Below are 27,751 nucleotides of genomic sequence, written 5' to 3' on the forward strand. Positions count from 1 at the left end.
AGGCAAAACAACCCCCCACCCAACCCCCTAAATTAGGGAAAACATGCCTGGACACACACCCAGGCAAACCACACACACACACAAAACCCAGGCAAAATACGCACCAAGCCAAAATAAACAAACAAACAAATAAACTAGCACTACCAGGCCTTTTTCTGCTGTGGTACCCTGGTTAGGAGTGCCCTCCCTTTGGAGGCCTCACTGGCACAGACATTGGTTTCATTTCAGTTACAAGTTAAAACATGGCTTTTTATCAAAGACTTTGAGGGCTAAATGCATCCCCAAAAGGAGCACACTGTTTTAACTGTTTTATTGTTTTAGATTTTAAATTGGTATTAACTTGCTTAATGGTTTAATATGTTTTTAGCTGTTTAAATTATTTATTGTTTTATACTGTCTACATTGATTTTATTTGTATGCTGCCTTGACAGCCTAATGATATAGGGCGGGATTTAAATGTTTTAAATAAATAAACAAACAAACAAATAAATAAATACACCATGTAAAAAAAAGGGAAACTCCACACATGCACAGCAGAGACAAAAACACATCCTTTTACAACAACACCTCTTTAGCCCCCCCCCCCCCAGATGCTCCCTACCACCCCAATTTTATTTTCTTTTTTCTCTGCAGGCCCAGAGGAATTCTTAAAAATAACTGTGATGCAGCAGTGGAGGCTGGCACTTCACATTGCAGCATGGTTGCCTTGCAGCTGTTGCTGTTGTTGTTGTTAAATAGATGGGGCTGGAATCAGTATTCACACACACACATATACATACAAACATATGCATACAAACATACACATACACACAGAGAGATAATCAAAAAGATTAGTACACTCTTTCCCCAATGGTTAAATACAGCATATGACAAGACCAGTAAAAGGTTCTATTCACCTGCATGCACTGGCTGCCTGTATGTTTCCAAGCCTGATTCAAGGTGCTGGTTTTAACCTGTAAAGCCTTACATGGCTTGGGACCACAATACCTGATGGAGGGCCTGTCCCGACACAAACCTTCCCATACACTACACTCAACATCTAAGGTTGCCTACTCTGAGGGAAGCTCGGAGGATAGCAACAAGGGAGAGGGCCTTCTCAGTGGTGCCCTCCCCAATTATGGAATGATCTCACCTAGGCCAACATTGTTATCTTTTCTGCACCAGGTTAAGACCTTTCTCTTCTCCCAGGCATTTGGCAACATATGATAAGTTTTAATCGATCCTGGATTGTCTTACAGTTGTGGTTGTTTGCTTGAGATTGCTTGTTTGAAGTTGTTTTAGATACATGTTCTTTTGTGCATATTTTCTGTTTGTGTTTTTTTTTATGTAAATGGCTTTTAATCTCTGTAGACTGTATTTTAATGTTTTTAATCTCTGTAAACCTCCCAGGGAGCTTTGGCTATTGGGCAGTATAGAAATGTAATTCATCATCATCATCAGGCATGGCTAAAATAATCAAGTTCACTATGGAATTAATGTGAGCAGGAGAACCAATTATGAACTGGCTTTGATAGACACACACTAACATATTAGTAAAAACCCACCCTTCATAGAGATAGTGTTTTCTACACCATCCAATGTATATTGTTGCCTCTACTGAAATGATGAACTCCTCTGAATTTGTATCCTCAAGAAATTACCTGCCATGGCTGCTGCTTCAGAAGCTTCAATTTTCCTTCATTTATCATTATTCTAGGATTCAAGATGGATGAATGCATAGAATGCAAGGCATGTGCGATGGCATAGACAGCATTGTAGATGCTGTAGCTGTGGCCAGTCATGCTCATTTCAAAAACAGATGCAGGAAGACTTTCCAGCTTCTCCACCCCGGTGCAGATTTTTTCAATCTCCTTTCCTTCCATGTTGTTAGGGAATGAGCAGTTAAATGCCTGTTGCCAGAAGTCTTCAATGAAACCATCTTCTTTTTCTAGAGATGGCTTTCTCATCTGGAGAAATTCATGAAAGCCTAACACCTCATTTGAGTGAATGGCAAAGGACAGAGCACCATGAAGAAAATCTACATTCCAACCTCTTTGATAGGAAAGTGATGTGAAATCCATCTCTGCTGTAAGAATCCACACTCTATTTTGTTTCTTCATTGGCATATCCACAAATTCAGAAAACTGGAGCAAATTTCTCCAATCGACCATGGTCTGAGCTTCACCATGAATGATCACTGTATTGGCTTTGCTTCCCAAGGCAACATTTAATATTTTAGTCCCTTGTGTCACAATTTCAGTGATGACAGTGGAAATATGTATTTTCGGAATTTTTTCTATGAAGTCAAAGCAGATACCACTCTGGGTAAAGAGTGGAATCATGTTATGTATAAATGTCTCTGCACTATCAACATCGAGGTAAATCACCCCAATCCATGTCCACTTGAAATGCTGCAGCAAGTGGAGAATCCCCTTATATTGATGGTGCCCATTTGGGAACATCCAGTGGAAGAAAATGGCTTGGTGTTTGTTATATCTCTCTGGAGCTGGGGCATATATGAGCTAAAGGAAATAAAGAAATAGGAGAAGAGGAAAATACAAGTGTGCATGTGTGTGTGTGTGTGTGTTTATTTAAGGGATTTATATCCCACCCCGCAACAGATTCTCAAGACAGCTTGCAAAAATTTAAAATGACAATGACACTGTGTGTGTGTGTTTATATACATATATATATATATATATATATATATATATATACACACACACACACACACACACACTACAGTATAAATGAGTATGAAAAAGAAGATAAACAAACCAACATGAAGAAGCATGAAGTTCACATAGAGATAATTTAAATTTATTTTGTATTTATTATTAAAAGATGGTTGCCTTGCATCAAGGAAGGTGAAGTGACATCAAGGTAGGTGCTAGGCAAACCTTACTGGGGACAGCATTTCATCAAGTGTCACCACATTCTCCTGTTGTCACTCGCTGCATCTCAGATGTTGAGGACATTAAAGAAGGTCCTCTCTCAAGGTCTTTTATATTTCCAAGGTAAAATGTGTGTATCCAGTGTGTGTGAGAAGGTTTCTAAAGGGTTCATTCAATCCGCACCTCCCAGATCCAAACACAGACCCACCCAAATGGGATTTGTAGTCAGAAATCCATGCATTTCTAAGCTTGCTATGCATTCCACAGAACATAACACAGATGTATTTTATAATGAATACATTTCCAAAATGTGCACACACTTTAATTGAAGGGTCCATGCATTCAAAATTATATATGCTTAAAATGTGCACAAAACTGTGTTTATTAATGCATGGACGAATACATACATGACAAACAGGTGCATGAATTTACATAACTTACGAGCTTGTGCTGAAAAGAGTTGGAAAAAGCTTGACCTACACAAACTCTGATAATCTGGGCAAGACCAAGACTGATAGATACACCCATCCCTATTGTGTGTCCATGTCTGTATATAGATACTTGTGCCGCATTTATGAACTGGACAAATTCAACTTTACAAATTTTATGTGAACATGATAGAATTATGAAGGCGGGTTTTTTGGAAAATATGACAATCCTGAGGTGGGGGAATCATTTCTCATTGGTATTAACATTAAAACAAAGGAGCCAACCTTCTCAGCCTCCTGAGTTGGAATTTGGGGTTTGGGGTTTAGGTGATAGGCTGTCTGGGAAGTTTGCCAGACTAAATGTTTGCATATTTCTGTTCTCTGTCTCCTTTGTGTGTTGTACTGTATAAATTCCTGTTAGTGTGTGTATGTGTGTGTATACATATAAATATATATTTTAGATATGGCATTACTTAAAATAAATGAATGGTTTGTTTTTACTTTTTATCCTTTTCTTAAACTTCTCTTTTTTAAAATTATCATTACTACTATTATTACTATCATTGTTATGGGATTATGATTATGATTATTTCTTGCTGGTTAAACTTTTAATGATTACTAATATGTGTCAATGGAATGGTATATATATGGTTAATTGAAATTGATTGTTTGCTCCTGTTTATTTGCTATACAACTGAGGTTATGGCATTGAAAGACAAGGTTCATTGTTTATGGAGCAGCCGACTGAAGATTTAATAATACCTGCAATGTTTGGAACAGTGCTGCTTTCCTCCTTCTTTTTTCTTCCCCAGAATACTGTAATGTTGGAAACTGAACATTTTGACTATGTTGTTGGTATTGTTTATTTCACTTATAAAAATAAAATAAATATAGATTCCAAAAAAGAAGAAGAGGAAAATATGACAATCCAGAGTGCTTTATTCACTGGGTGGTCAACCATGTGACGAGACACACCTGGATGGGAGCTGGAATTCATCAGACCTTGCTATGGCATAAATCTGTTCTTATTCACCTGCCTGTCTTTCTACTAGTAAGCTATTGTTTGCTACTTGCAATTTAGAATCAGTGGCTGCTGTTGACTCTAGTTCCAAGGGGGCAGTGATTCCATTATGAGTTTCAGTTACCACCAGCCAAAACTCTAAAGGTGCTATCCAAGGTGCTGAACCCATTTTTGGGGGAAGTGCTTAGGTAGCACCTTTAGAATTTTGGCTGGTGATAACTAAAACCCAGAATGGCATTACTCCCCCACCTCCACCTCCTGAACTGGAGTCAACATCCACTACTGTTTAGAATACTAAAGGCAAAAACCACAGAAAGGCATAGCCGGCTACATGGGTGGCATAGTGAGTACTACAGTAATATGTTATCATAATTTGTTCTTGACTTATAATTAGGGATGGATGAATCTCTCTGTTTGGGTTTCTCTTAGTTTCTCACTTTTCCAATCTTAAATTAGGTTCATCTTAATCTCTGAGAATTCCCCTATTTTTAAGTTCAGTTTGACCCTTAAAAAAAAAAAAGTTCATATAAAAATCGGCATTTTGTTCATATTTCTCCTAATAGATCCATTTCAATGCATTTTGCCTAATACACAATTTTTGCAAGCAATTTTCCTAATATAATGCATTTCTGAATATTATTTTCCTTACTAACACATTTTACACATGTATTTGTACCAACATTTAATTGGGGAACTCCATTGCAAAATTCAGAGAAATGAACATTTTGAAGCATAACTGAGTTTTGGTTTGTTAAGAGTATAATAATTAGGCAAGGTCACTTTAAAATGTAAATTGAATGAATTTGTCCCCCGTCCCTCCTTCTTACAAAGGTTCACTCAACATCTTTGGCCAGGGACACTAATTTACTCTCATGCAATTGCACCCTTTTATCCTTATTTGAATCACATCAAGTTAACTTTAAAAAATAATCATGACAATATCAATTGGTGCTGCAAAGTCTCACTATTTCACCATGATGGCTACTTCTTACTCTCCAACATGAAACAGTCTGGCAAGGAGATGATGTGCCACTTCAGGTAAACCCCATGTACTTACTTATTTATTTATTTCATTTCTATACTGCCCAATAGCCGAAGATCTCTGTACTTGTGAAATACTACACTCTGAGTAGAATAGATTCTGAGAAAAAAATATATCACACAGAACCATCTCACAAAGTGAAACTCTCCTCAGAACCACAAACAAGTTGACATGGGAATTGTTGTTTAAGAAACACAAATTGAGACCATGGCTGTGAGATCTCATTGCACCATACTTGGATCCTGGCTGTATTTCCATCGTTTTGCCTGTATTCTTTGCCTCTCACAGTGTATATAAATATGTATATTGTAATGGATTCCTCTAAAGATAAGGCATTCCTCCACCCTTGATAACATGGGTCTCGGAAGTCATGCAAATGTTCACTTGAAGTATGAAAAACTTTACTACTTAGTTCCCTTCACATGGGAATCACATGCATCACACAGTTATACTGGAGTGGGGCCATGCTGCTGTCACCTGCCCCTGGTGTCCCTGTTAGTATATCTGAAGTGATGAATCTGATGTGTGAGTAGCTGCTCATGCATAGACTTCCATGTGATTGGAACTCCCACATGCTCAGGAATACCAATCACATGGAAGCCTATGTGCAAGCAAATGCTCATATGTAGACTTCATCAGCTCAGACATGCACACCAGTGCATGAGGCCTCTAGGCAGGGACCGCAGTATGCCAAACCCTGGGGACATGGTCATCAATGTGGCCCAATCCATGGTAATTGTGTAGTGCACTGTACATGTGGTTCACAGATGAAAAGGGGCATCTTGATTTTGCTGAATGTTTAAAAAAGCCCAGGAACTCAAGTCACTAGTAGGAAAATGTTGACATGTGCTCTTTGGCAACACACACAAGTAAAGCAATACCCATGAATTATTATTTTTCACAAGTCCAAACAAGGATTCTTTTCCTTCTCAGAACTTGACCTTTAAACACCATGCACCACATTCCTCTTTATTTCACTCACACCACTTTCAACCCCCAAACCACAAAATCACATCTGAAAGGCAAGGGGAACATGAATGGCATATTAAATGTCAATGTTCCATGTACACATATTACCTGTGGAATCTTGTAGATGCCCAGGATGCCTGCCATGTGGAGACAGATGTTAGAGTTTTGTCCCCCAATGACTGCTACTACAGTGTTCTGTACATCACATTTGTAGTTGGGGATAAATTTGCCCCGTGTAGACAAAAGTTCCAATGAGGACTGAAAGGTTAAACTTGGTCTAAAATAATTATTATAAATGTTGAATCCTAAGGTGATGTTGGATAAGATCTGAGGATTATTATTTATCTCCTTTACAGCAAATGCCAGGGCCAGGACATGCTGGTAGATCTGATGAAGTGACCTGCAATGAGAGTTATGTGCTACAACTCCTTCAGGATCTGAAATGAGCCACATTTCTGTTCAATATGTATTTGTAAACAACATTACACACACACACACACACACACACAAAACAGATGGTATGACCCCAGTCCAAGGAAGAATGAAGAAACATAGGCGGACATTGGAAGCCAATGGTTAGTACACATACAGAAACACACACAAATGCCCTCACCCGGCGCCAGCTTGTCTGGCTAAAAGGGGGGGGGCATTGCGGGCGGGTGGGGTGACATGATGCAGGGGCCTTTGATTGGTGCACCCCAGTGGCACCACCATGAAAGGAGGGGCAGGCTGAGTTGCCTTAAACTCAGCCCCCTTCTCAAACTCAGCTCTCTGGCTCAACGCAGCTCCCTCCCACCCTCCCCTAAGCAGTGTGGGTTTATTACCGGTTGCCCTTTGGGAATCATGTAGGAATTTTTTGGCTCACAGTTCGATTGGCCTATTACTGTGCGTCTTTTTTGCCTACGTCACACTGTTTTGCGGGTCGAGTGTGTCCTGTAAGGGAATATGGTCTTTATCATCAGTCACATTCCAGTTGGCGGCTAGGATGGGCAAAACAGGAAAGTAGGGATGGTGTGCATGCAGAGGCACCTTATGGTGACAGGTGACGCCTGAGGGCCCCCCGAATGGGTTGTGCGGCTCGGCGGGGGGATAAGGGTTGCCTGGGAGACCAACCCTACTCACTCACCCAGGTGTTTCGCGGCACCGGGTTGGGGGTGACACCGGAAGGTCTACCTCCCCCAGAAGGGCAGTCCGGAGGGATGGCGAGATCACCGCCACCCCTCAGGCTGGGTATGTTTTCGCCCAAGAAGTGCCAGCTAGCCGCTGACACAGTTAGATGCCCATCCTAGTTACCCCTTTGCAGCTATTTCAATAAATGTGGCCCAATTTTCAACCCAAGCTTGTTGTCTGCGTCTTCTTTAACCCATCTCCGCTCGCAATGTTCAAACCCAGAAACAAACCATTATGGCTCAACTCAATTATGACTCACAAGAATGTTAATCTTGCAAGTGAACATGCAAGTTACATACAAACTTGTGATTTAGTATACTTACACCTGATTGTTTTTGAAAAGTACAGATGGTAGACTTATGTTAAATAGATGACAGACAGACAGACAGACAGACAGACAGACAGGAATACAGAGCAAGCAAAATGCTATGTGACAATATTGTGCTGTGGAAAACCTATTGCCTGTTCACATAATTGAATAAGCCTTTTCAGCGAACAGGGTGTGGATTTCCCATAGGGATTTGCATCTATGTCTGAACAATGCAGTTTATATGTATTTTATTATTTATATCCTACTTTTTCCCCTTCTAAGGGAGGAAAGGCAGCTTACGTGGTCCTCCTCCTTTCCATTTTATCCTCAGAACAATGTGGTGAGGTAGGACAGGCTGAGAGTTAGTGACTGGCCCAGAATCACAGTGAGCTTCATGGCCAAAAGGGAAATAGAACTTGGATTTCCCAAGTCCCAGTCCAGCACTCTAACCTCTATACCACACTGACTCTCTACTAACTACTACTATTACTACCACTACCACTGCCTCTGCCACTACTGCTGCTATTACTACTACTGTTACAACCGTACTACTGTTACTTCTGCTGTTGTTACTTCTACAATTTGTATTAATATTACAGCTATGTAGCATATAGCTGTAATAAAGCAAATGTCAATCCACAGAGCTGGCCCATCTGTGAATATTATTCAGATACAGATATAGTAAGATTAAGATATCAGCTCCTTACATGTGCTCATCATCAAGTTTCTGATAAGGATGTTTTCTGAATGTTACAGGACCAAAAGTGATGAAGACCTGGGAAATTATGCCAGCAATGATGAGATCCCCTGATTGATAATACTTATGAAGAAAGGGGAAAGGCTTATCAATCAGACATTTAACAACAGGAATATTGCACATACTCACTGGGAGCAGAACTAATGCCAACATCAGAAATACTACCATCTTGCATGAAAACCTTAATTCTGGACACAAATTCATCTCTTACTACATAACCATTGAAGTGACTAAGAACACAGCCTGGCTTGAATGGCCACTCACTTGGCTAATTAAATGCCAGGACTATACCATGTAAAGTGTCAGAAATCGGACTGATAGAACTGTCTATAGCCCCTGTTGCTCTGAATGGCACCAGGGATATTAATAGCTTCCTCTAGTCTTACTTCATAGTTCTGGTAGTGGCAAATAGAACTCTCTAGGGGCTCAGAGAAGAAGTAGAAGTAATTCAGGTGATTTTGATAATTATAAGGGGGATAAGTACTAATTCAGAACTATTGGTTGTCTGTGGCATTGCAGAAGAAAATACATTCATCACATATCAGCAGAAGTCTTCTTTTTCTTTCTTTCCTTTTTCTTTAGCTGTTGCCCATTCACACACTTGAGTCAGCCTGAGGAAGATATTTCTTGTAGGAATGTGAATCTATGCTTGCAGAATGCAGATTGAAGCTACTACTGTTAGTAAAACAAACAAACAAACAAACAAACAAAATGGGGCAGGGGAGGGTTGGGCTGCCATTATGACATGAAAGAGAAACTATTATTACTTACAAGAGCAAACTGAGTACGTATCCATTTGGAAGTGACATGGAGCCAACCAAAAATAAGTTATTGGCTCCTACAAACTCAGAGGCCACACTAGGTACACAGAAGTCTGTGAATTGAAAGAAAAGGAGAATATATATATATATATATATATATATATATATATATATTCTGCCTAGCAGGGATCTGAGAGCTTATAGAATAATATCAAGGCAGTTGAGCATACAGAGAAAGAGAACGTGTATAAGTCTAAAAAAATCAGAAATCAGGAGGACTTTAGCCCTGTTCAGGTGTTATGCCTGAATACTTATGTGAACATGTGTTAGGGGCTTGGGGTTATCTCAGTTCCTGACCTCCCTGCATTAACCATTTGCTTGAATATGAACATGGCTCTTGAATATGAGTAGGGAGGAAGGGAAGTGAATCCCCCCCCAAAAAAAACATAGGAGGGCTACCCTTCCACATGCATCACTGAAACTTTCTTTCTGAAGCTTTGCAGATTATTTAATTAGGGGCATATCCAGGATGTCTGTCATTTTCAGAACAATGGTCCACAAGGATCATAGGGGATATGTGTGTCCTTTTGGGGCTACCCTCAAAATGTCAAAGTTGCTCACACATGAAATCCCCTGTATCTATTCATTTGAAGCTTGGCAAATTCAGTCCTCTCAGAAGAGCCAACTATTCCTAAAAAGCTCATCCAATCCTGCCAAGAAATGAAAAAAAAAGTTATAACTAGTTCCTTAAAAAATAAAATAAAAATCAAAGTATACAAGGATGTAGCACACGGAATCATACACCTTTTTCTGACATTTTGTAGATATGACCTCCTCCTTCACAACTACTATGCCTGAAAATATCATCCAATTGTAATGAAGAGGGAAAGAAAAGGAATATATATATATATATATATACACACACACACACACACACACACACATGCATACTGTATTGTTTTAAATTTATTTCCCATGATAGTCCATGGCAGCCATGAAGCCTCATATTTCTGAATCTTTGCTCAGGTATAGTACCTGCTCATAGTAGACAGCCTCTGAATTGGCCCAAGCAGAATTGGACCATTTTCTGAAGCCCTAAACTGGGGTCCAAGTCCTATCTGGGTCAGTGCACACCTCTATGCCCTTCTGTACAGCTATAAAATATGCATTTTGGGGGCTCACAGCCCTCTAGAACTAGTTAGCAGAGGTGAAGGCCTTCAGGAGGAACAAGGAAAGGGAAAAAAGTGTCCTTGATTCATTTCCCATTCCTGAAACTCACCCCACCTACCTCCTGGGAGACTTAAACAGCAGTATAAGGCTCCCATTTCAGTCTGACTGGAGCCATAAGTAGGAGCACAGGTGATAAGGCAAAAGGGATGTACGAATCCCTTACCTGGTTCCGGTAGGAGCATCCGCTGGGGGGGGGAGGTGCTCCGTCCCTCCCCCCAGAATCCTTGATGGGGGGGAGGCGATCCGGTCCTCCCCCCCCCCGGAATCCTGCCCAGCCGCAGCTGGACTTCTGACCATGGATGGGCTGCTGCGGACGCAAATGTAGCAGCCACCATTTGTGTCCTTCCAGGCTGCCATGATAGGCTACGTAAGTATTTACAAAGCCTATCACGGCATGCCCCCCCCCAAAAAAAGGCGTACGCAAATGGCGGCAGCTATGGCAGCCGCTATTGGGGTTCCCTATTTTTTGCCATTTTATCCTACATAAATATTTATGTAGGCAATTACAGCAAAAAAAAAAAAAAAAAGGGAACCGCAAATAGCATAGTGGGTGCTATTTGTGTTTTTTTCTTTTTTTGCCGTAAAAGCCTACATAAATATTTACGTAGGATAAAACAGCGGGGAAAAAGAAGAAGGCAAATAGCGCCCACTACACTATTTGCAGTTCCCTTTTTTTCACCGTAATTGCCTACGTAAATATTTAAGTAGGATAAAACGGCGAAAAATAGGGAACGCAAACGGCGGCCGCTGTAGCTGCTGCCATTTGCGTACGCTGTTTTGTTTTGTTTTTTGTTTTGCTTGGCTTGCCATGATAGGCTATGTAAATACTTACATAGCCTATCATGGCAAAGACCGGAATGCAAATGGTGGCTGTGGTAGCCGGTCGAAAGACCAGCCACCACCACCACTGAAGCAGCCGCTGGAGCCGCCACCATCCAGAACATCCACCACAGGTAAGCCCCGTCCCGGGGGGAATCTGTGGGGGGGGAACAGGCCGTTCCACCATGGATTTTGGGGGGCCAAATGCCAGTGCATTCAGCCTCACTGAAATCTGTGGCGGAATTCTCCGCCATCCCTAATATAGAGGGGTATTCTTCTAGGTAGGACCATTTATGCATGGATAGGCTAAAACAAATCTGATTCTGTCAATGGGTGGATGATGGAATGAAAGATGCCTGACAATCTGTGAAACAAAGATGGAATGGATTTAAAAAAAATCTACATCCCTATCCCCTCTGCCTGTCACCACATGTGGCCGTTACAGACATAGCATTCACCTATTGTTGCCCTAAAACCTCTGCAAGCAGCTTCTGATTTATGTATGTATGTATGTATGTATGTATGTATTTATTTATTTTAAGCCAAGATATTTTGGTGTCTGATGAAAAACGATACATGCATTTCTTCCCCTTCTCCATGTGGTGGTAATAATGCAATAGGACAATAAATAATGTAACCTTTTCTGTACTTTAATTGTCATTTCCATTCTGAGGCAGACCACATTACCCTACCTAAGGACCCAATAAAAGATAATCTCTATCTCAGAAGTATGCATAGTTCTCAGTCACAGCCTACAAGAGAAGCCACAGAAACTTCCTTCAATTTTGCTTCTTTATTAGCTGCTCTCTTTTGTTCAAATTGGGCCTCAACAGAATGATATAACACTTGGGGGTAAAGATGCACCCCAGTAACCCAGCGCTGGAAGCCAAAATAGAGAAGATCTCCACAGCCACCATATATTTTCCCTTGATACTCAGGTAGGTTGGAACAAAGGACACCCAAACACTGCAAAAGACCAACATGCTAAAGGTGATAAACCTGGCTTCATTGAAAGTATCTGGCAACTTCCTGGCTTGGAAAGCCACAGTGAAACTTACAATAGCCAAGAAGCCCATAAAGCCCAAGATGCAATAGAACATGATAGTTGAACCTTCATTACATTCCAGTATAATTTCTTCAGTTATTGAATGTGTGTCAAAAACTGGGAATGGGGGATAAGTTGCCAGCCATATGGTACAAAGAGTGGCTTGAAACAGAGTGCAGGAAAGTACAATGGAGTTGGCTAGTCGTTTCCCCACCCATTTCCTCATCCTGGACCCTGGCTTGGTAGCCATGAAAGCTAGAACCACAATGGTAGTTTTGGCCAATAGGCAAGAAACAGCCACAGAGAAGATAATGCCAAAAGTAGACTGTCGAAGTAGACATGTCACCTCATCAGGCTGACCAATAAAAAGCAAAGTACAGAGGAAGCAAAGCAGGAGGGAGATGAGGAGAGTGTAGGTGAGGTTCCGGTTGTTGGCTTTTACAATAGGAGTGTCCTGGTGTTTTATGAAGATCCCAACTACTGAAACTGTGATGGTGGAAAAGGAAAGAGCAAAAATGGTCAAACTGACCCCCAAAGATTCTTCATAAGACAGGAAGCTTCTATGTTTTGGAATGCATAAATCCTTGTCATGGTTTGGATAATAATATTCTGAGCATTGGAAACAGTCATCCATGTCTGAAAAGGAAAATTATATTCAGTAGGATATGGCAGCCATACTCATAGTACAATGCAGAAATCGAGGGTCAATATCCTATACAGAAATCTGAGAGCAAGGCCAGCCTTAGGAGTGGTGAGCTGGGCAGCTGCCCAGGGTACCGAGCTGAGGAGTGGGGGGGAGGTACTAAGCTGAGTTCAGTGGCTGTTTGTGTGTGTGTGTGTGTGTGTGTGTTTAATGTACTGTCTTCAGTGAGCTAGGGTAGCAAAAAGTAAGTGTCTGTTACATTTCTTTCAAGTCTCTACAGGTTACTTGGGCACTAACTACAAAAATGATCTTCCTTCAATTAGCTTAAAAGTATCTTTCTTTTTCAATTTCCCCTTTGATATAATTTGTGGTAGGTAAAAATCAGTGGAACGCAGCTTTACTTTGTGGCAATGTTACTGAGTGCTTAGCACTTCAAATACTATAAACGGTATAAGCACAGTCTAAATAATAATAAAATGAAACCATAAGTTGTAAGAGGTCAGCTGGATATCTTCTTATTTTAATTTATAACTTTTCTCTATTATTTTTAATGATAGAAATAAAGGATATTCTAAAATAACAAATGCTTACCAAAAGGTAGGAACTGCTACGATACACAAAAATATTATAAGCAAAACCTGTGATAGTTCTGCTGTGCTGAACGCTGCCACTGCTCAGAATGTGGCTTTTTGAACTTTGGCTTATGCACAGTGGCTGAGAGATCAAAATTTTGAGCAATGTCATTCTTGATGGACATCACACCTGTGCCAGGCCTCATAAATCCTCTGGGTGGTCTTGCAAAACTGACTACTTGGGGGGGGTGGGATCAAAGGCACTCCTCACCCAGGGCATTATTTATCTTTGGCTGACCCTGTCTGGGAAAGAGACAAATAACACCTTCATTTTTACATTTATCATACAATTATATTTCCAAGAACTCATACTTATGGGTGGCTCTATTATGATCAAGGATAACAGTGATCAAGTGAATATCAACTGCATCAATGAAGGTGTCTTTCCTCCATAGCCCCTGGATATTATGAACAGTTATTACTAGCATTTCTACACTGTCTGCATGATATATTGTGATACTTCTCTGTTTTGTTCATTTGATGTGCTATATTCAGGAGCATAAATAACATGAGGGTTATTTATTGTTTATTGAAAGGACTTTTACCCCACTCTTCAGCCAAAAAAAGAAAATAAAAGAGCACCCAGAGCAGCTTATAAAGACCAGGAACAATCCCTGCCCACAGGCTTACAATCTAAAAAGACAAAACACGAAATGAAAAGGGATTGGGAGGGAGGAGGAAAAAGCAAAGTCAGACAAGTTTGCATCATGTTATCAGAAAGTTCCAACTACCACATCCAGTTAATTGTGAACCACATTATAATCACTATGGAAATGTCAGGGAAATACTCCATTCAAAATCTTTGATAACCCTTTACTATATATCTTACCCATCTCATCTGAAATCTTCCCTTCTGGACATGGAAAGCAATCATAACAGCAAAATGGCTCTCCTTCCTTCTTAGCCTTTCTATAACCTGGATTGCAATAGGCACTGCACACAGATAGGGGCTGTGTCTGTCCATAAATGAAATAGGAGAATGTTTTAACATTTAGAAAATGCATTCACAATTACTTTTTCTCACAACTCCTAAGTAAGGGCCTGGAGTTATAATGATCAAACACTTGAAAGTAATATTGAATACACATATTTTTCTGCAAAAAATTGGTTTGAAAATTAGTGATTGGTGAAACTCCCTCCCAGTTAGATTTGGAACTAGGCTCAGAGAACTGAGCTCACCCCCCACCCCCACCCCCAGATTGTAAGATATCCCTTATCAGGGTTCCCAGTCATTCAGTTCTGTGTAATCATATTCAGCCAAATGCAGTTACATTTCCACTGCAGAGCTTCCCAGCTAGCACTGGGTGATAATTTATGGAGAGGGTGAGGGTGGAGCATGTTATCTTCTTGCCTCCATGAGTAGAATTTCATAACATCTGAACAGGGCTTCACTTAACTACATCTCCCAGTTCTACTGGTGATGCTGTGACAGAGTTCCAAGCACCTGCAGGCAGGAAAAGGAGAGAAAGGCTGGGGTGGGGGAGAGAAAGAGAGAGAGAGAGAGAGAGAGAGAGAGAGATGCCACTCTTGGCATCATCATCACAGTAAGGAAGAAAGCTATGGGTGGAAGAGAAGAGTTCTTATACAGCTTTGATTATAATCTAATCTAGAGAAGAACTATTGTAGGGGGGTGACCCAGTTCATAATAGTGAGACACTTCTTAAGTGTGCCAAATTTCTATTCCACACCAATCCATTATTAAGTTCAGTGATATCATCATTGACAATCATTGTTTCAATGGGCAGTGACAGAACATAGAGGCAGAGCTATTTCAGGGTCTGAAATAGTAAACTATTTGTAAACACTGGAGGAATTACTGGAAATACCCCAAAATGTGCATGGATCCTACCTGATTAAACCTGCTGGGCCACAAGATGATGTCTTTATTAATAGTGAATGTTTTGTCTGGGGTAGCCTGGGTGTCTATCATTCCAACTTTAACCCTAAGAAATGACTGGTTTGGGAATATGACCCAGTTGATGATATCAAATCCAGCTACTAATTCCTTATTTTGATCGAAGGCTATCTTCTCCCCAGCACTGTTGTTAAATGAAATACTTCTCAGAAAGTGGTGGAGCTAAATGCAGCAGGGTAAGGGGAGAAGATAAAATCATGAGTATATACAAAGTGGTGATAATCAAGGTGATAACCTTCTATCCTTAAGAGCAATGATTAATGGTCAGTTCCAAAGATGTAGTCAGGTAAATAGTGAGAGTAGTCAATGTCAGCCTTGTAGTAGTAATTATGTATGTCAGAGAAATCCACAACAGAAGCAAATTACTTTGATTTTTTTTTTGTTATGAATCCAACCCACAGATTCCACAGCAGACTGGCTTTCCCCCTGTTGTGTGGTTTCTGTGGACTTGCAGACCATGATTTTTCTAACCTTTGGGAATTTTGTGCAAAGCCCATAATAGAAAATACACAATTTTTTAAAGGCCAAAAATGCTCAGTTCCCCATAGGTCAAGTGTGAAAATGCACATTTTGGTGGGGGGTTTGACAAAAATGCACATTTCTGTCAAGAACCCCTTGACAACCGGCATGGGTAGGAAGGGCCTCGGCAGCATCCTGACGCTTTCACCCTGGCCTCCTCAGTAGGAAGCCAGGGCAAGAGCGCTGGGGGTGGCTGCAGCAGGAGTCATCCTGCCTCCACTAGCTGTCAAAGAAACCCTCGACAACCAGCACGGGCAGGAAGGGCCTCGGTGGCACCCCAGGACTCTCACCGTGGCCTCCTCCCAAGGAGGACAAGGTGAGAGTGCTGTGGGGTGGCCATGCTGAGGACTCTGGCAGTCAGCTCTTGTGTGCATAAAGCACAAGGGTTGACCACTGGTGTCCATGGCTCTGAGAGGAGGGGCGGCTGGGGCGGCTCAGTGGGTGGGGCGAGCAAGGACGCTTACCAAGTGGGTCCAGGTCATGCGGGGGGGGGCTCATCAAGCTCCCCCATGCCCCAGATGGAGATGGGCCTATTCATCCCTAGTGAAGAGCTTCTCTCACAGAAATTAAAGCAGCTTTTAATGGTCCTTCAGGTAGCCTGGTTTAAAGTCATTTAGGACTTTATAGTCCTAAATGACTTTATAGAGGAGAACCAGAACTTTTGAATTGTGCCCAGAAACAGATGAGTAGCCAGTTATATTTTGTAATTTAATTATCCCCCCCACACACACACACACACAAATGTTCTTTTTAACATGTATTAAGGGTTTTCCATGTTCACTCAAGCTCCAAAGTGTCAGGGAATTGCAGCTGTTAAAAGCCACACCCTTAAAAGGGTGTTCTGATTTGCTTATTTCCTTTGTTGTTGTTGTTGTTCCAGTGTGGTGTAGTGTTGTGTAATGGTTTGAGTGTTGGATTGATTAGCAGAAGATCTGGGTTCTAGTCCCCACTCGGCCATGATGCTCACTGTGTGTCTTTGGGCCCTTCACTGACACTCAGCCTAACCTACCTCAGAAGGTTGTTGTGAGGATAAAATGAAGAGGAGGAGGGACATATAAGCTGCCCCGGGTAGGGATGGCGGAGAATTCCACCACGGATCTTGGTGAGGCCGAATGCCAGTGCATTTGGACCCCAGAAATCCGTGGCAGAACCAAGCCCCCCCTACAAAATGGGCCCAGAATGGAGCCCCCAACCCACTACACGTTTGGAAAACAGAGCACTTACCTGCTGCCGTCCGCGCCGACTAGCGAATGGCGGCCACCTCCGCGGCTGCCATTCGCTTCCTCTTCATAGACGTGATAGGCTATGTAAATACTTACATAGCCTATCACGGCTAACGCAGGGACGCCTTTTGCATCCTTGTGGAGGCTGTGATAGGCTACATAAGTATTTACGTAGCCTATCACGGCAAGTTTTTTTTTTTTAAAAAAAGTATGCAAATGGTGGCGGCTATGGCAGCCGCCATTTGCGTTCCCTTTTTTCGCCATTTTAGCCTACATAAATATTTACGTAAGCTATTATGGCGAAAAAAAGGGGAACGCAAATAGTGTCCACTACGCTATTTGCATTCCCCCCTTTTTCCCCCGCCATAATAGCTCAAGTAAATATTTATGTAGGCTAAAATGGCGAAAAAAAGGAACGCAAATGGCGGCGGCTGTAGCCGCCGCCATTTGCGTACGCGTTTTTTTTTTTACTTTGCCGTGATATTTACGTAGCCTATCACAGTGAAATACAAGGACGCAAAAGGTGGTGGCTACGGCAGCTGCCATTTGCATCCCTGTTGCCCAGCGGCCGGATGTTCAGCTGTGGGCAGAGCTGGCCGGCGGCTCTGTGGAATCCCCGTGGAGCGGAGCCGGCCGGGCAGGACTCTGGGGTGGGGGGACAGAGTGCTTCCCCCTGTCGAGGATTCTGGGGGGAGGGACGGAGCGCCTCCCCCCATACCACGAAGCAGATCCACGAAACGGTAAGTGACTTTCGTACATCCCTAGGGCCCCCGGGTTCCTTTCAAAAGTTAAAAGAAAGGTGGGATATAAATGTAATAATGCAATAAAAAATAATAAAAATAATAAATGAATTAATTTAGTATGGGGGGGATTTCCCCTAAATAGAAATTACATGATTTTTTTTCCTGCTGCATGTTCATGAATGTTGTGCTTGAGATTCTTTTCCCTAATCCAACAGCAGTTTACAAAATGATAAATCCCACTGAGCAAGCAGTCAGAAGCATATGAGATGCTGGATTTAATTCCTTCATTCGTTCTTCCACTTACAAACATGCATATCAATTAGGGGTGTACGGATTCCCCACCATCCATTCTGGAGGCAATCCATTCCTCCCCTCCCAGAATCCTCTGGAGCAGCTCCACTTCATGAGGATTCTGCAGAGCTTCCCGGCTTGAGGGTCACTTACTTCCTGGACCCATCCCGTTCGCTTCCGTGCCGATCGCCTTTTTTTTTTTTAAATGGCTATCATCAGGATGTGCCCATAGACTTATATGCAAAATAGAGCCATGAATCTTGCACACAAGTCTATGGACACATAGACTTATATGCAAGATTCACGGGTCTCTTTTGCGTATAAGTCTATGGGCACATCCTGCTGATCGCCATTTTAAAAAAAAGGTGATCGGCATGGAGGGGAACAGCTCTGGTTCAGCAAGCAGCCAAATGCCATTCCACGCAGAATCCACCTGGAGCGGAGGTAAGTGGGGCCAATCTGCCGCAGATTCATTTGAATCCGAGGTGGATTTCTCTAACAACCTTAATATCAATTAACAAACAAAATAGTGACCATTTGAAACAATGCACAAATGAAATGGAGATGATCAAATAGCCTTATATAATCTTCCCAAGATACGCCTGCATTTAATTGTTCAAAAAGAGAGGTAATATTCAGTTCTAGTCATTACATTATATTATGGAAATGTGAGCAGGAACACAAGTGAATTCATTATACAAAGGAAACAATTACAGACCTCACACTGTGCAACCCTAAACATGTTTACCCTTGAGTAAGCCCCATTGAAACATACTCACTAGCAAATGTGTCAAGGATTGCAGCATCAGATATCAAAACATAAGCCTTTGTAGAGTGATAACTTTCATCACATACTGGAGTTTGCTTTTTGTACATACATATATAGTAACCTCTCCTGCAGTAGTGTTTCAGGTCATTACCTTCCATGGCTGTTGATTCAGAAGCTTCCATCTCCCTCCATCCATCATTGCTCTGTGTTTGAATTGGGATGAATGCATGGCATGCAAAGCATGTGCCACAACATAAACAGCATTGTAAATGCTGTAGCTGTGACCAGTCATGGTCATTTCAAAAACAGACCCAGGAAGAGTCTCCAGCTTCTCCTTCCCTGTGCAGAATCCGTCAGCCTTACTGTCTACTATGGGATTGGGAAAGAAACAGTTAAATGCTGTTTCCCAGAACACCTTGATGAAGCCATCTCCTTTTTCCAAAGTTGGATTTCTCATCTGAAGAAATGTTCGGAATCCTGAGAGCTCTTTGGAGTGAATTGCAAAGGATATGGCACCATGAAAGAAGTCTACATTCCAGCGTTTTTGAAATGGAAGGGATGTGAAATCCATCTGGGCTATCATAAACCAAACCTTGGTCTTGACTGGAATTTCTTCAAATTCTGAAGCATGGTGCATCATTCTCAAAACTATTATAGTCTGAATTTCACCATGTAAGACCACAAAATTGGCAGAACTTCTCATGGCCAAGTCATATGTTCGGACCCCATCTGCCATCACTTCCAAGAATTCACTGGCAAAACTTACCTTTGGTAATTTTGCTACAAAGTCAAAGCAGATGCCTCTCAGGGAAAACCCTGGGAGCACATTGTTAACGAAGCTCTCTGCACTTTCAACATCCAGATATAGCACCCCAATCCATTTCCACTTGAAATGAAGCAGTAACTGGAGAATACCCGTATACTGATGAGCAGCATTTGGGAACATCCAGTGGAAGAAAACAGACTGCACATTGTTATTCATCACTGAAGCAGAGCCATAGATAAACTAACGGAAATAATGGGAGGCGGGGAGAGAACAGATATTCCATGATCAATAAGAAGTGTGCCCACATATGTGCGAGTTCTTGCATGCGTGTCTCCAAACATCAACTGAGAACAGATTCTTTAGAATGTTCTCCCATAACAAAACCTCTCTACAGTAGGGATGTCAGAGAATTCTGCCACAGATCTCGGTGAGGCTGAATGCCAGTGCATTTGGCCCCCCGAACTCCGTGGCGGAATGGCCTGCCACCCCCCCGCCACCACGCGGATCCCCCCCAGGACAAGACTTACCTGGGGTGGATCTTCCAGGCAGTGGCAGCTCCGGCAGTGGCTCCATCGAAGGCGGCGGCAGCAGCCGGTCTTCTGACCAGCTGCCACCGCTGCCATTTCCAGGCTTGTGGGGGAAAAAAAAAGAGACTTGATAGGCTACGTAAAGATTTACGTAGCCTATCATGGCTAGGTTTAAAAAAGAAAGAAAGAAAAGACGTGATAGGCTATGTAAAGATTTACGTAGCCTATCATGGTTGGGGGTGGGTTAAAAAAAAATGTGTAAGCAAATGGCGGTGGACATGGCCGCCGCCATTTGCGTTCCTTCTTTTTGGCCGTCTTAATCTATGTAAATATTTACGTAGACTATGACGGCGAAAATCAAGGGGAACGTAAATAGTGTAGCGGGCGCTATTTGCGTCCCTTTTTCATTCACCGTTTCAGCCTACGTAAATCTTTACATAGGCTAAAACGGCGAATCAAAAGGGGATGCAAATGGCACCCGCTAGGCTATTTGCGTTCCCCTTGATTTTCGCCATCATAGTCTACGTAAATATTTACGTAGATTAAGACAGTATAAAGAAGGAACGCAAATGGCGGCGGCCATAGCCACCGCCATTTGCGTACGCGTTGTTTGTTTGTTTGTTTTTATCCAGAGCCCTCTGCGGCTGGAAATCCGGCTGCGGGCGGCTCTGGCCTGGCCGGGCCAGGCCTGGCCAGCTGCTCCGCTGAGCTGCCGCAGAGCACAGCCGGCCGTTTGAGGATTCCGGGGGGGAGGAACGGAGCACCTCCCCCCCAGCCAGGTTTCCAGGGGGAGGGACAGAATGCCTCCCCCCCATCAACATAATCCGCGAAAGGTATTTTTTATATTATTATTAAATTTATTAATCGCCCATCTGGCTGGTCACCCAGCCACTCTGGGCGATGTACAACATACAATAAAACAGTTTAAAACAATAAAATTCTACAATAAAAACATTTTCTAAAATACCCTAACCCACCCCAAATGTCTGCCTGAACAACCACGTTTTTAATGCACGGCGGAAGCTCATTAAAGAGGGGGCATGACAGAGTTCCCTAGGGAGGGAGTCCCACAGAGTAGGGGCCACCACAGAAAAGGCCCTCTCCCTCATCCCCACCAGCCTAGCTGTCCTGGCTGATGGGAGAGAGAAAGAGAGAGAGAGAGAAAGCCATCTGAGGCTGATCTTGTTAAGCGGCCTGTCTGGTGCTGCTGGAGGCACTCCTTAAGAGTAAGGTACGTTTTGTGCATCCCTACTCTACAGAATACAGAATATCAGACAGAATTACAGCAGAAATCCCCCACCGTTCCACCTCCTGCTAAAAATGTGTGTGTGTGTGTGTGTGTGTATGTGTGCGCGCCAGGAAGTGGGATATCTTAGTGGAAATTTGGGGGAAGGTGACAGCTTCCCTTTCTTCAGATGAGGTAGCTGAGAACTTATTTTCATCCCCCCTGTTTTAAACATTTTTTTTAAGGCCTCCTTGCTGTGGGTAGGCGAGGCAAGGCTATGTAGCCTTTTCCCCATGAAGGGCTGCGGGTTGCGGAGAGCATTGCTACTTATACCAGCAGCAACAGGAGGCTTTTAAACAAGTTTTAAACAGAAAAAAATACACCCAACCACCCACAGCTATCTCCTCTGAATAAGGTAAACCATTACCCCCTCAAAATTAGGCAAAGTCCCCCAGGCCCGAATTTCAGGGGCATGGTTAATCCGCAATCCATCTCCCCCCATTGACAAAAAGGACTAGGTCCAAATGTTTTGGCCCAGCTCTAAGCAGAATGCTAACCTGAACCATCTTTTTTTATTTCTTGAACATTTTCAGGGTATATCTTCCTTCCTTCCTTCCTTCCTTCCTTCCTTCCTTCCTTCCTTCCTTCCTTTGATGGGGAACCATTGCTAGATTAAGGGTGCAATCCTATGCATGTTTACAGAGAAAAAAAGTCCTACAATGCCGAGCATTCCTCAGCTGGCTTGGGAATGCTGGGAGTTTCTCTTTTCTCTCTCTTAACATACTTAGGATTGTGCCTTACATCTCCTCTCTGCTTTCTGAAGTAGAACAGCCCAAGTCAAGCTTTACTACTAGATCTTGCTGACCTGAAATGTTCACCCTAACACTGAAGACATTCTGCATTAATGTAGCTTGAGAGAATGTTGAGCTGCCCTCAATCTAATGTCCTGGATATTTTATTTATATGCTGCCCTATAACAACAGCATTCTCAGGGTGGCTCACACACACAAAAAGGGTTAGAAATAAGTTGAAAACAATAATGATAGATACAACAAAGATTTTAAAGGCATCCAAAAATTTAAATTGCAATATAAAAAACTAAAATGCCTGGGAGCAGAGCTTTGCCTGGCACTGAAAAGATAACAGTGTGCGCATGAGGGCAGCCTCCTTCTGGAGAGAATTCCATAAACAGGACAGCACGACTGAGAAGGTCGTCTCTTCTTCTTGGTCTGATCCAGCATGGCTCTTCCTATGTTCTTATGTCATCTCTCTTGAGCTAAAAGACTAGGAAGCTAAAATGCTAAAATGCCTGGGAGAAAAAAACGGTCTTCCCCCTATCTCCAAAATGAATACAATGTAGGTGCCGGGCAAACCTCTCTAGGGAGCTCATTCCATAGCCGGGGTGCCACAGCAGAAAAGGCCCTCTTCCTGGTAGCCACCTGCCTAACTTCCTTTGACTGGGACTCATGGAAAAGTACTGCTGAGGATGATCTTAGGGTCCTGGCAAGCACATATGGGAGGAGACAATCCTTCAGATAACCTGGCCCCAAGCCATTAAGGGCTTTGAAAGCTAATACCAGCACTTTGAATTGGGCCCAGAAATGGACTGGCAGCCAGTGCAGCTGGAAAAGTACTGGTGTAATGTTATCTCATTGGCCAGTCCTTGTTAACAATCTTGCTGCCCTATTTTGGACTAGCTGAAATTTCCGTACCATTTTCAAAGGCAGCCCCACGTATAACGCATTACAGTAATCTAGACAAGAAGTTATCAGAGCATGGATAACTGTAGCTAGGCTATCTCTGTCCAGATAAGGGTGTAGTTGGTGTACCAGCCTAAGCTAGTAGGTTCATATGGGAGCAGATGTTCCTTTAGATTCTCTGGCCTGAAACCATTTAGGACTTGAATGGTCAATGTCAGTCAGGAAAACTGGAGAACATCCAAAAATACATTGTGAAATGGAGAGACACAGTCCTGGATGCAAAAAAGTTTTATTGCTCAGATAAATCCTGGGAGGCTACTTTAATGGTCAGCACCAACAATGGTGATCACAAACACTTTGAAGTGGACCCAGAAATGGACTGGAAGCCAGTGCAGTTGATGAAGGACTGGCATCATATGATCATCCCAACTAGTCTCAGTTAGTAGCCTAGCAGCTATTTTGGACTAACTGAACTTTCCAAGCCATTTTCAAAGATAGCTCCACATACAATGTATTGCAGTAATCCAGCTAGGAGGGGATGTTAACAGAGCATGGAATTTGCCAAGCTATCCTTCCAAGATAGATAGGATTCCAGCCTAAGCAGATAAAAGGCACTCCTAGCCACTGATTCCACCTGTGTCTCAAATAACCATGGGAGATTCAGGAACACCCCCAAACTTTGCACCTGATCCTACAGAGGGAGAGCAATCCCCTCCAGAACAGGTTGAATACCACCTACTAAGAGTAACTCCATCTTATCTGGATGGAGCTATAGTTTATTGGCTATTGCCCTGGTCAGGCACTGATTCAGAACATTTCCTGCCTCCATTTGATTAGATGAAAAGGAGAGATAGAGTTGGGTATCATCTGCACATTGATGTCACCTCAGTCCACATCCCCAGATTAAGCCCCCCCCAAATTGATTTCATGTAGATGTTAACTAGCATGGGCAATAATATTGTGCCCTGTGGAACCCCGTGAAACAATTGCCACAGAACAGAACTGTAACCTCCAAGCAGTACCTTCTGGAAATGACCATCCTAGTAGGAATGGAACCACTGCAAAAAAAAGTGTACCCAACTCAGGCAGCTTATCCAGAAGGACAACATGGTTGACAGTATTGAAAGCTACTGAGAAATCTATGAGAACCTAGATAGTTGCATTCCCCCAGTCTCTCTTGGCTAAGGTAACCTCACAGGACAACCAAAGTACCAGGTCATGGACAGTAGTGATTTTTTTAAAAAAATGAGTATTTATTGATTCCTTAATTTTATTTCACAGCTCCAAATTAAGCATAAGGAATATTTTCCTTGGTCAGGAGTCAACCTTCAAGCACCATCCATGATTGCTTCTACCTTTCAGTCATACCACTTTCTATGTCCAGATCAATGACAAGACCACCTCTATTAGGAAGGAGACAAATGCACCTTATGGCAGCATGCATCTTACTTGTGGAATCTTGTATATGCTCAGAATGGTTGCCATGTGGAGATCAGTGTCAGAGTTAGGTCCCCCAATGACAGCAACTGGATTGTTCTTGACATCACATTTGTAGTTAGGTATGAATTTGCCCTGTGTGGAGAGAAGTTCCATTGAAGCATAATGGGTCCAGCTTGCAAGGAAATGGCTGTTAGAGATGTGAAAGCCCAGGGTGACATTGGGTAAGATCAGGGAATGTTGATTGATTTCCTTTACAGCAAATGCCAAGGCCAGGATGTGCTGGTAGTTTTGAGTCAGTATACTGCAATGACATATACGTTCTTCATGACAGTGCCTTTGCTTCAAAAACTCATACCACTTCTTTTTCAATTCAGTATATCTTCAATAACATATTTCACTGGCAGAAATTGTTTGGCCCTAGTCTAGAGATTTTTCACTTCTCTGAATATCAGCCTAGCAGCAGCACCACTTTGAAAGCTACATCTAAACATACACAGCATTCAAAACAAGGATCAAATGTGATTATTAGTAGGGCTGTGCACTGCTTCGTGCCCCCTCTGCTTTGCCTCAGAAGGGGCACAAAGTGGCTCGAAGCGGCCTGCTTCGACTCCAGGTTTGGGCCTCAGATCCTTACCTGAGCCGCCTTCTTCTTGCCACCACCACGCCACCACTGCCGCCTTATCTGCCTTCTCCACTGCCATGCTGCCAGCCGCCGCCATTTCCTGAGGCCTGGATGCACGGCAACTCTTCTTGCAGGGAGTCGCCATTTTTAAAATGGCAACTTCCTGGAACTTCCTGGATTTTTAAAAATGGCGACTCCCTGAAAGAAGAGTCGCTGCATGTCCAAGCCTCAGGAGATGGTGGCGGGCAGTGGCGGCTGCACATTGCTCCTGCTTTCGGATCGGGGGTTCCCTGCACAGCCCTAATGATTATACTATCTTTAGCCTTTGTTTTGAAACCTCTTGTGTTAATTGTTAGAGAATGATTAGTTAAAAATACTGGATTGGATCCAAATTTAGGCACATTCAACTGGGAAGGCTGTAGCAGATCCCCTTCTCCCATCTTCCCCATGGCAGCCCCTCCACCGCCCCGCCCGCCGAACATTACACAGATGGTTCAGGGACATGGCTGAATGGAATAGGCTGTGGTGCAGGTTGAAGGGGGGATCCCTGAAGATTGACCAGTGGCCCCTTCCACAGTAGGAAACCTTCCATCTGTGGAAGGCAGATCCTATATCCAAACCTTTATGTACAAAACAAGCAAAAAACCTTGGCCCTGACTTTATCAGTGACCCACAAGGTGTCAAAGTTGGTAAGTCAGTTTTACATGACTTAGAAAGCTGAATGTTTGGTACCTACATATCCCATCGCCCTAATGTCTAGAACATTCTGAAAAGGATGTGTGTTGTTTGTTTGCTTAAAAACATACCCACGCACACCATGGAACACTCAATGCTCAGGAAATGATAGTTACTTTATGATAGCGGACTACATTCCAATACAAAGCAGCTAAAACTTTAGTTGGAATGGAATGCCAGGGTGCAGCAATTGTGTTGTCTTATCAGACATTAGGATTTTTCTAAGACCTGAAGTACATAATAAGCTAATCGTGTAGCATGTCATTCCTAAAAACAAAAACAAAAAAAACCTTCTAGCATAGTATTAAGCATGCACAGCCTGGATTTTGATCAGGACTACTGCACTCCAGGAGGAGAGGGAGAGGGTTAAAGCTCTGCCCACCATTTTTCCTGAACATCTCCACCCATGGGTGGGGGTGGGGTGGGGGGTAAAGAAAGGGAAAAAAATGCAGTTGATGCCAATGATGCCAATGGATGTCATATGTTCCTGACTATGCTTCTGACCATCTGTGGCTGTGCTTAGAAAATATGTCCAAATGAATGTATGCCTAGACCATGCTACTCTGACTATTTCATCTCTGAGTCTGATAGCATTACTATTAATAAGTGTACCATAGACAGGGATAGGCTGCCTTTCTGTAAAGAAAGAGGAAGATGCAGTTATTCCCCACACTACTGAAAGTAATGCCAATGTATAGGCCCAAACTACCTAGGAGCATTATATGTACAAATGTACAACATGCTTAAGAAAAATACCTCCTTACATGAGCCCACCAACCAATTCCTCTGATGGATGCCTCCTGAACATTACCGGCTCCGATGTGATGTAGATCTGAGACATAATGCTTGCAATGGTGAGTTCTCCTGACTGATCATACTGGTGAAGAATTGGAAGGGGCTCATTAATGGTGCAATTGACAATGGGAGCATGGTATACCACCTTAGATAGCAGCAATAATAACATACCCACGTATACTACCATTTTGTGTGCAGGAAACAATCTTCCTTCTAGACACCACTTCACATGTTCCCATTTAGTCTTATGAATATTCTTGAGTAGCACATCCTGGTAAAACTTTTGGCTGATTTGGAACTAGGACTATACAGTGTAAAGTACCAGTGATCAGACCGACAGAGTCCCATCTGTCTCTTTCCCAACTCAGAACAGTACGATGGATATTAATAGCCTTCTTCAGTCTTGGTTCATAATTTTGTTAGTGGCTGCTTGAACTCTCTAGGGATTTGGAGAAGAAGTGGAAGCGATCATGGTTAATTTGATAATTACAAGGGGGATCATTATCTATCCAGAGTTTTCAACATGGCTGAAGAAAACATATCCATCACATCTCACCTATTCCCCCCCCCATAATCTCTTCAGTGGGACAGCAAGAAAAACAAAGGCCTGTAAAGGTCCTTAACAAGAAAATACCACTAAAATAATGAGAACTTCAAAAAGAAATGTAAAAACTACCACAGGGAAGGAGGAGTTTCAATATATTTATTAGAAGGTATGGAATAATATTTTGTACAAATTCCAACTGGGATAGCTTTTCAAATCAGAATACTAAAACACAAA

At 42.5% G+C, this 27,751-nt stretch overlaps 1 protein-coding gene across 1 annotated transcript; it reads right to left on the reverse strand.

Moving 5' to 3' along the window:
- Positions 1-12,015: 12,015 nt before the first annotated feature.
- LOC146342546 (vomeronasal type-2 receptor 26-like) lies at positions 12,016-27,157 on the reverse strand. The gene is made up of 6 exons (XM_084808590.1): positions 26,940-27,157; positions 24,828-25,005; positions 19,312-20,166; positions 15,550-15,777; positions 14,530-14,656; positions 12,016-13,061 (listed from the first exon to the last, which is right to left on the reverse strand). Exons 1-6 carry the CDS (start codon positions 27,155-27,157, stop codon positions 12,160-12,162), a joined length of 2,508 nt encoding a protein of 835 aa, XP_084664716.1. The 3' UTR covers positions 12,016-12,159.
- Between the last annotated feature and the right edge of the window lie 594 nt (positions 27,158-27,751).

Source organism: Heloderma suspectum, chromosome 6, assembly GCF_057233095.1.
Source record: "Heloderma suspectum isolate Gila_16-S chromosome 6, 16-S_ref, whole genome shotgun sequence".
Taxonomy (NCBI): domain Eukaryota; kingdom Metazoa; phylum Chordata; class Lepidosauria; order Squamata; family Helodermatidae; genus Heloderma; species Heloderma suspectum.

Excerpts from the sequence above, each read along its gene's own strand:
- LOC146342546 (XM_084808590.1), bottom strand. The coding sequence starts at position 27,157 with ATGGTAGTATACGTGGGTATGTTATTATTGCTGCTATCTAAGGTGGTA. Across the intron at positions 20,167-24,827 it reads GCATATACAAGATTCCACAA|TTTATCTATGGCTCTGCTTC; the intron begins GTAAGATGCATG and ends TATTTCCGTTAG. Across the intron at positions 14,657-15,549 it reads GGCCCAGCAGGTTTAATCAG|ACACAGCCCCTATCTGTGTG; the intron begins GTAGGATCCATG and ends ATTTATGGACAG.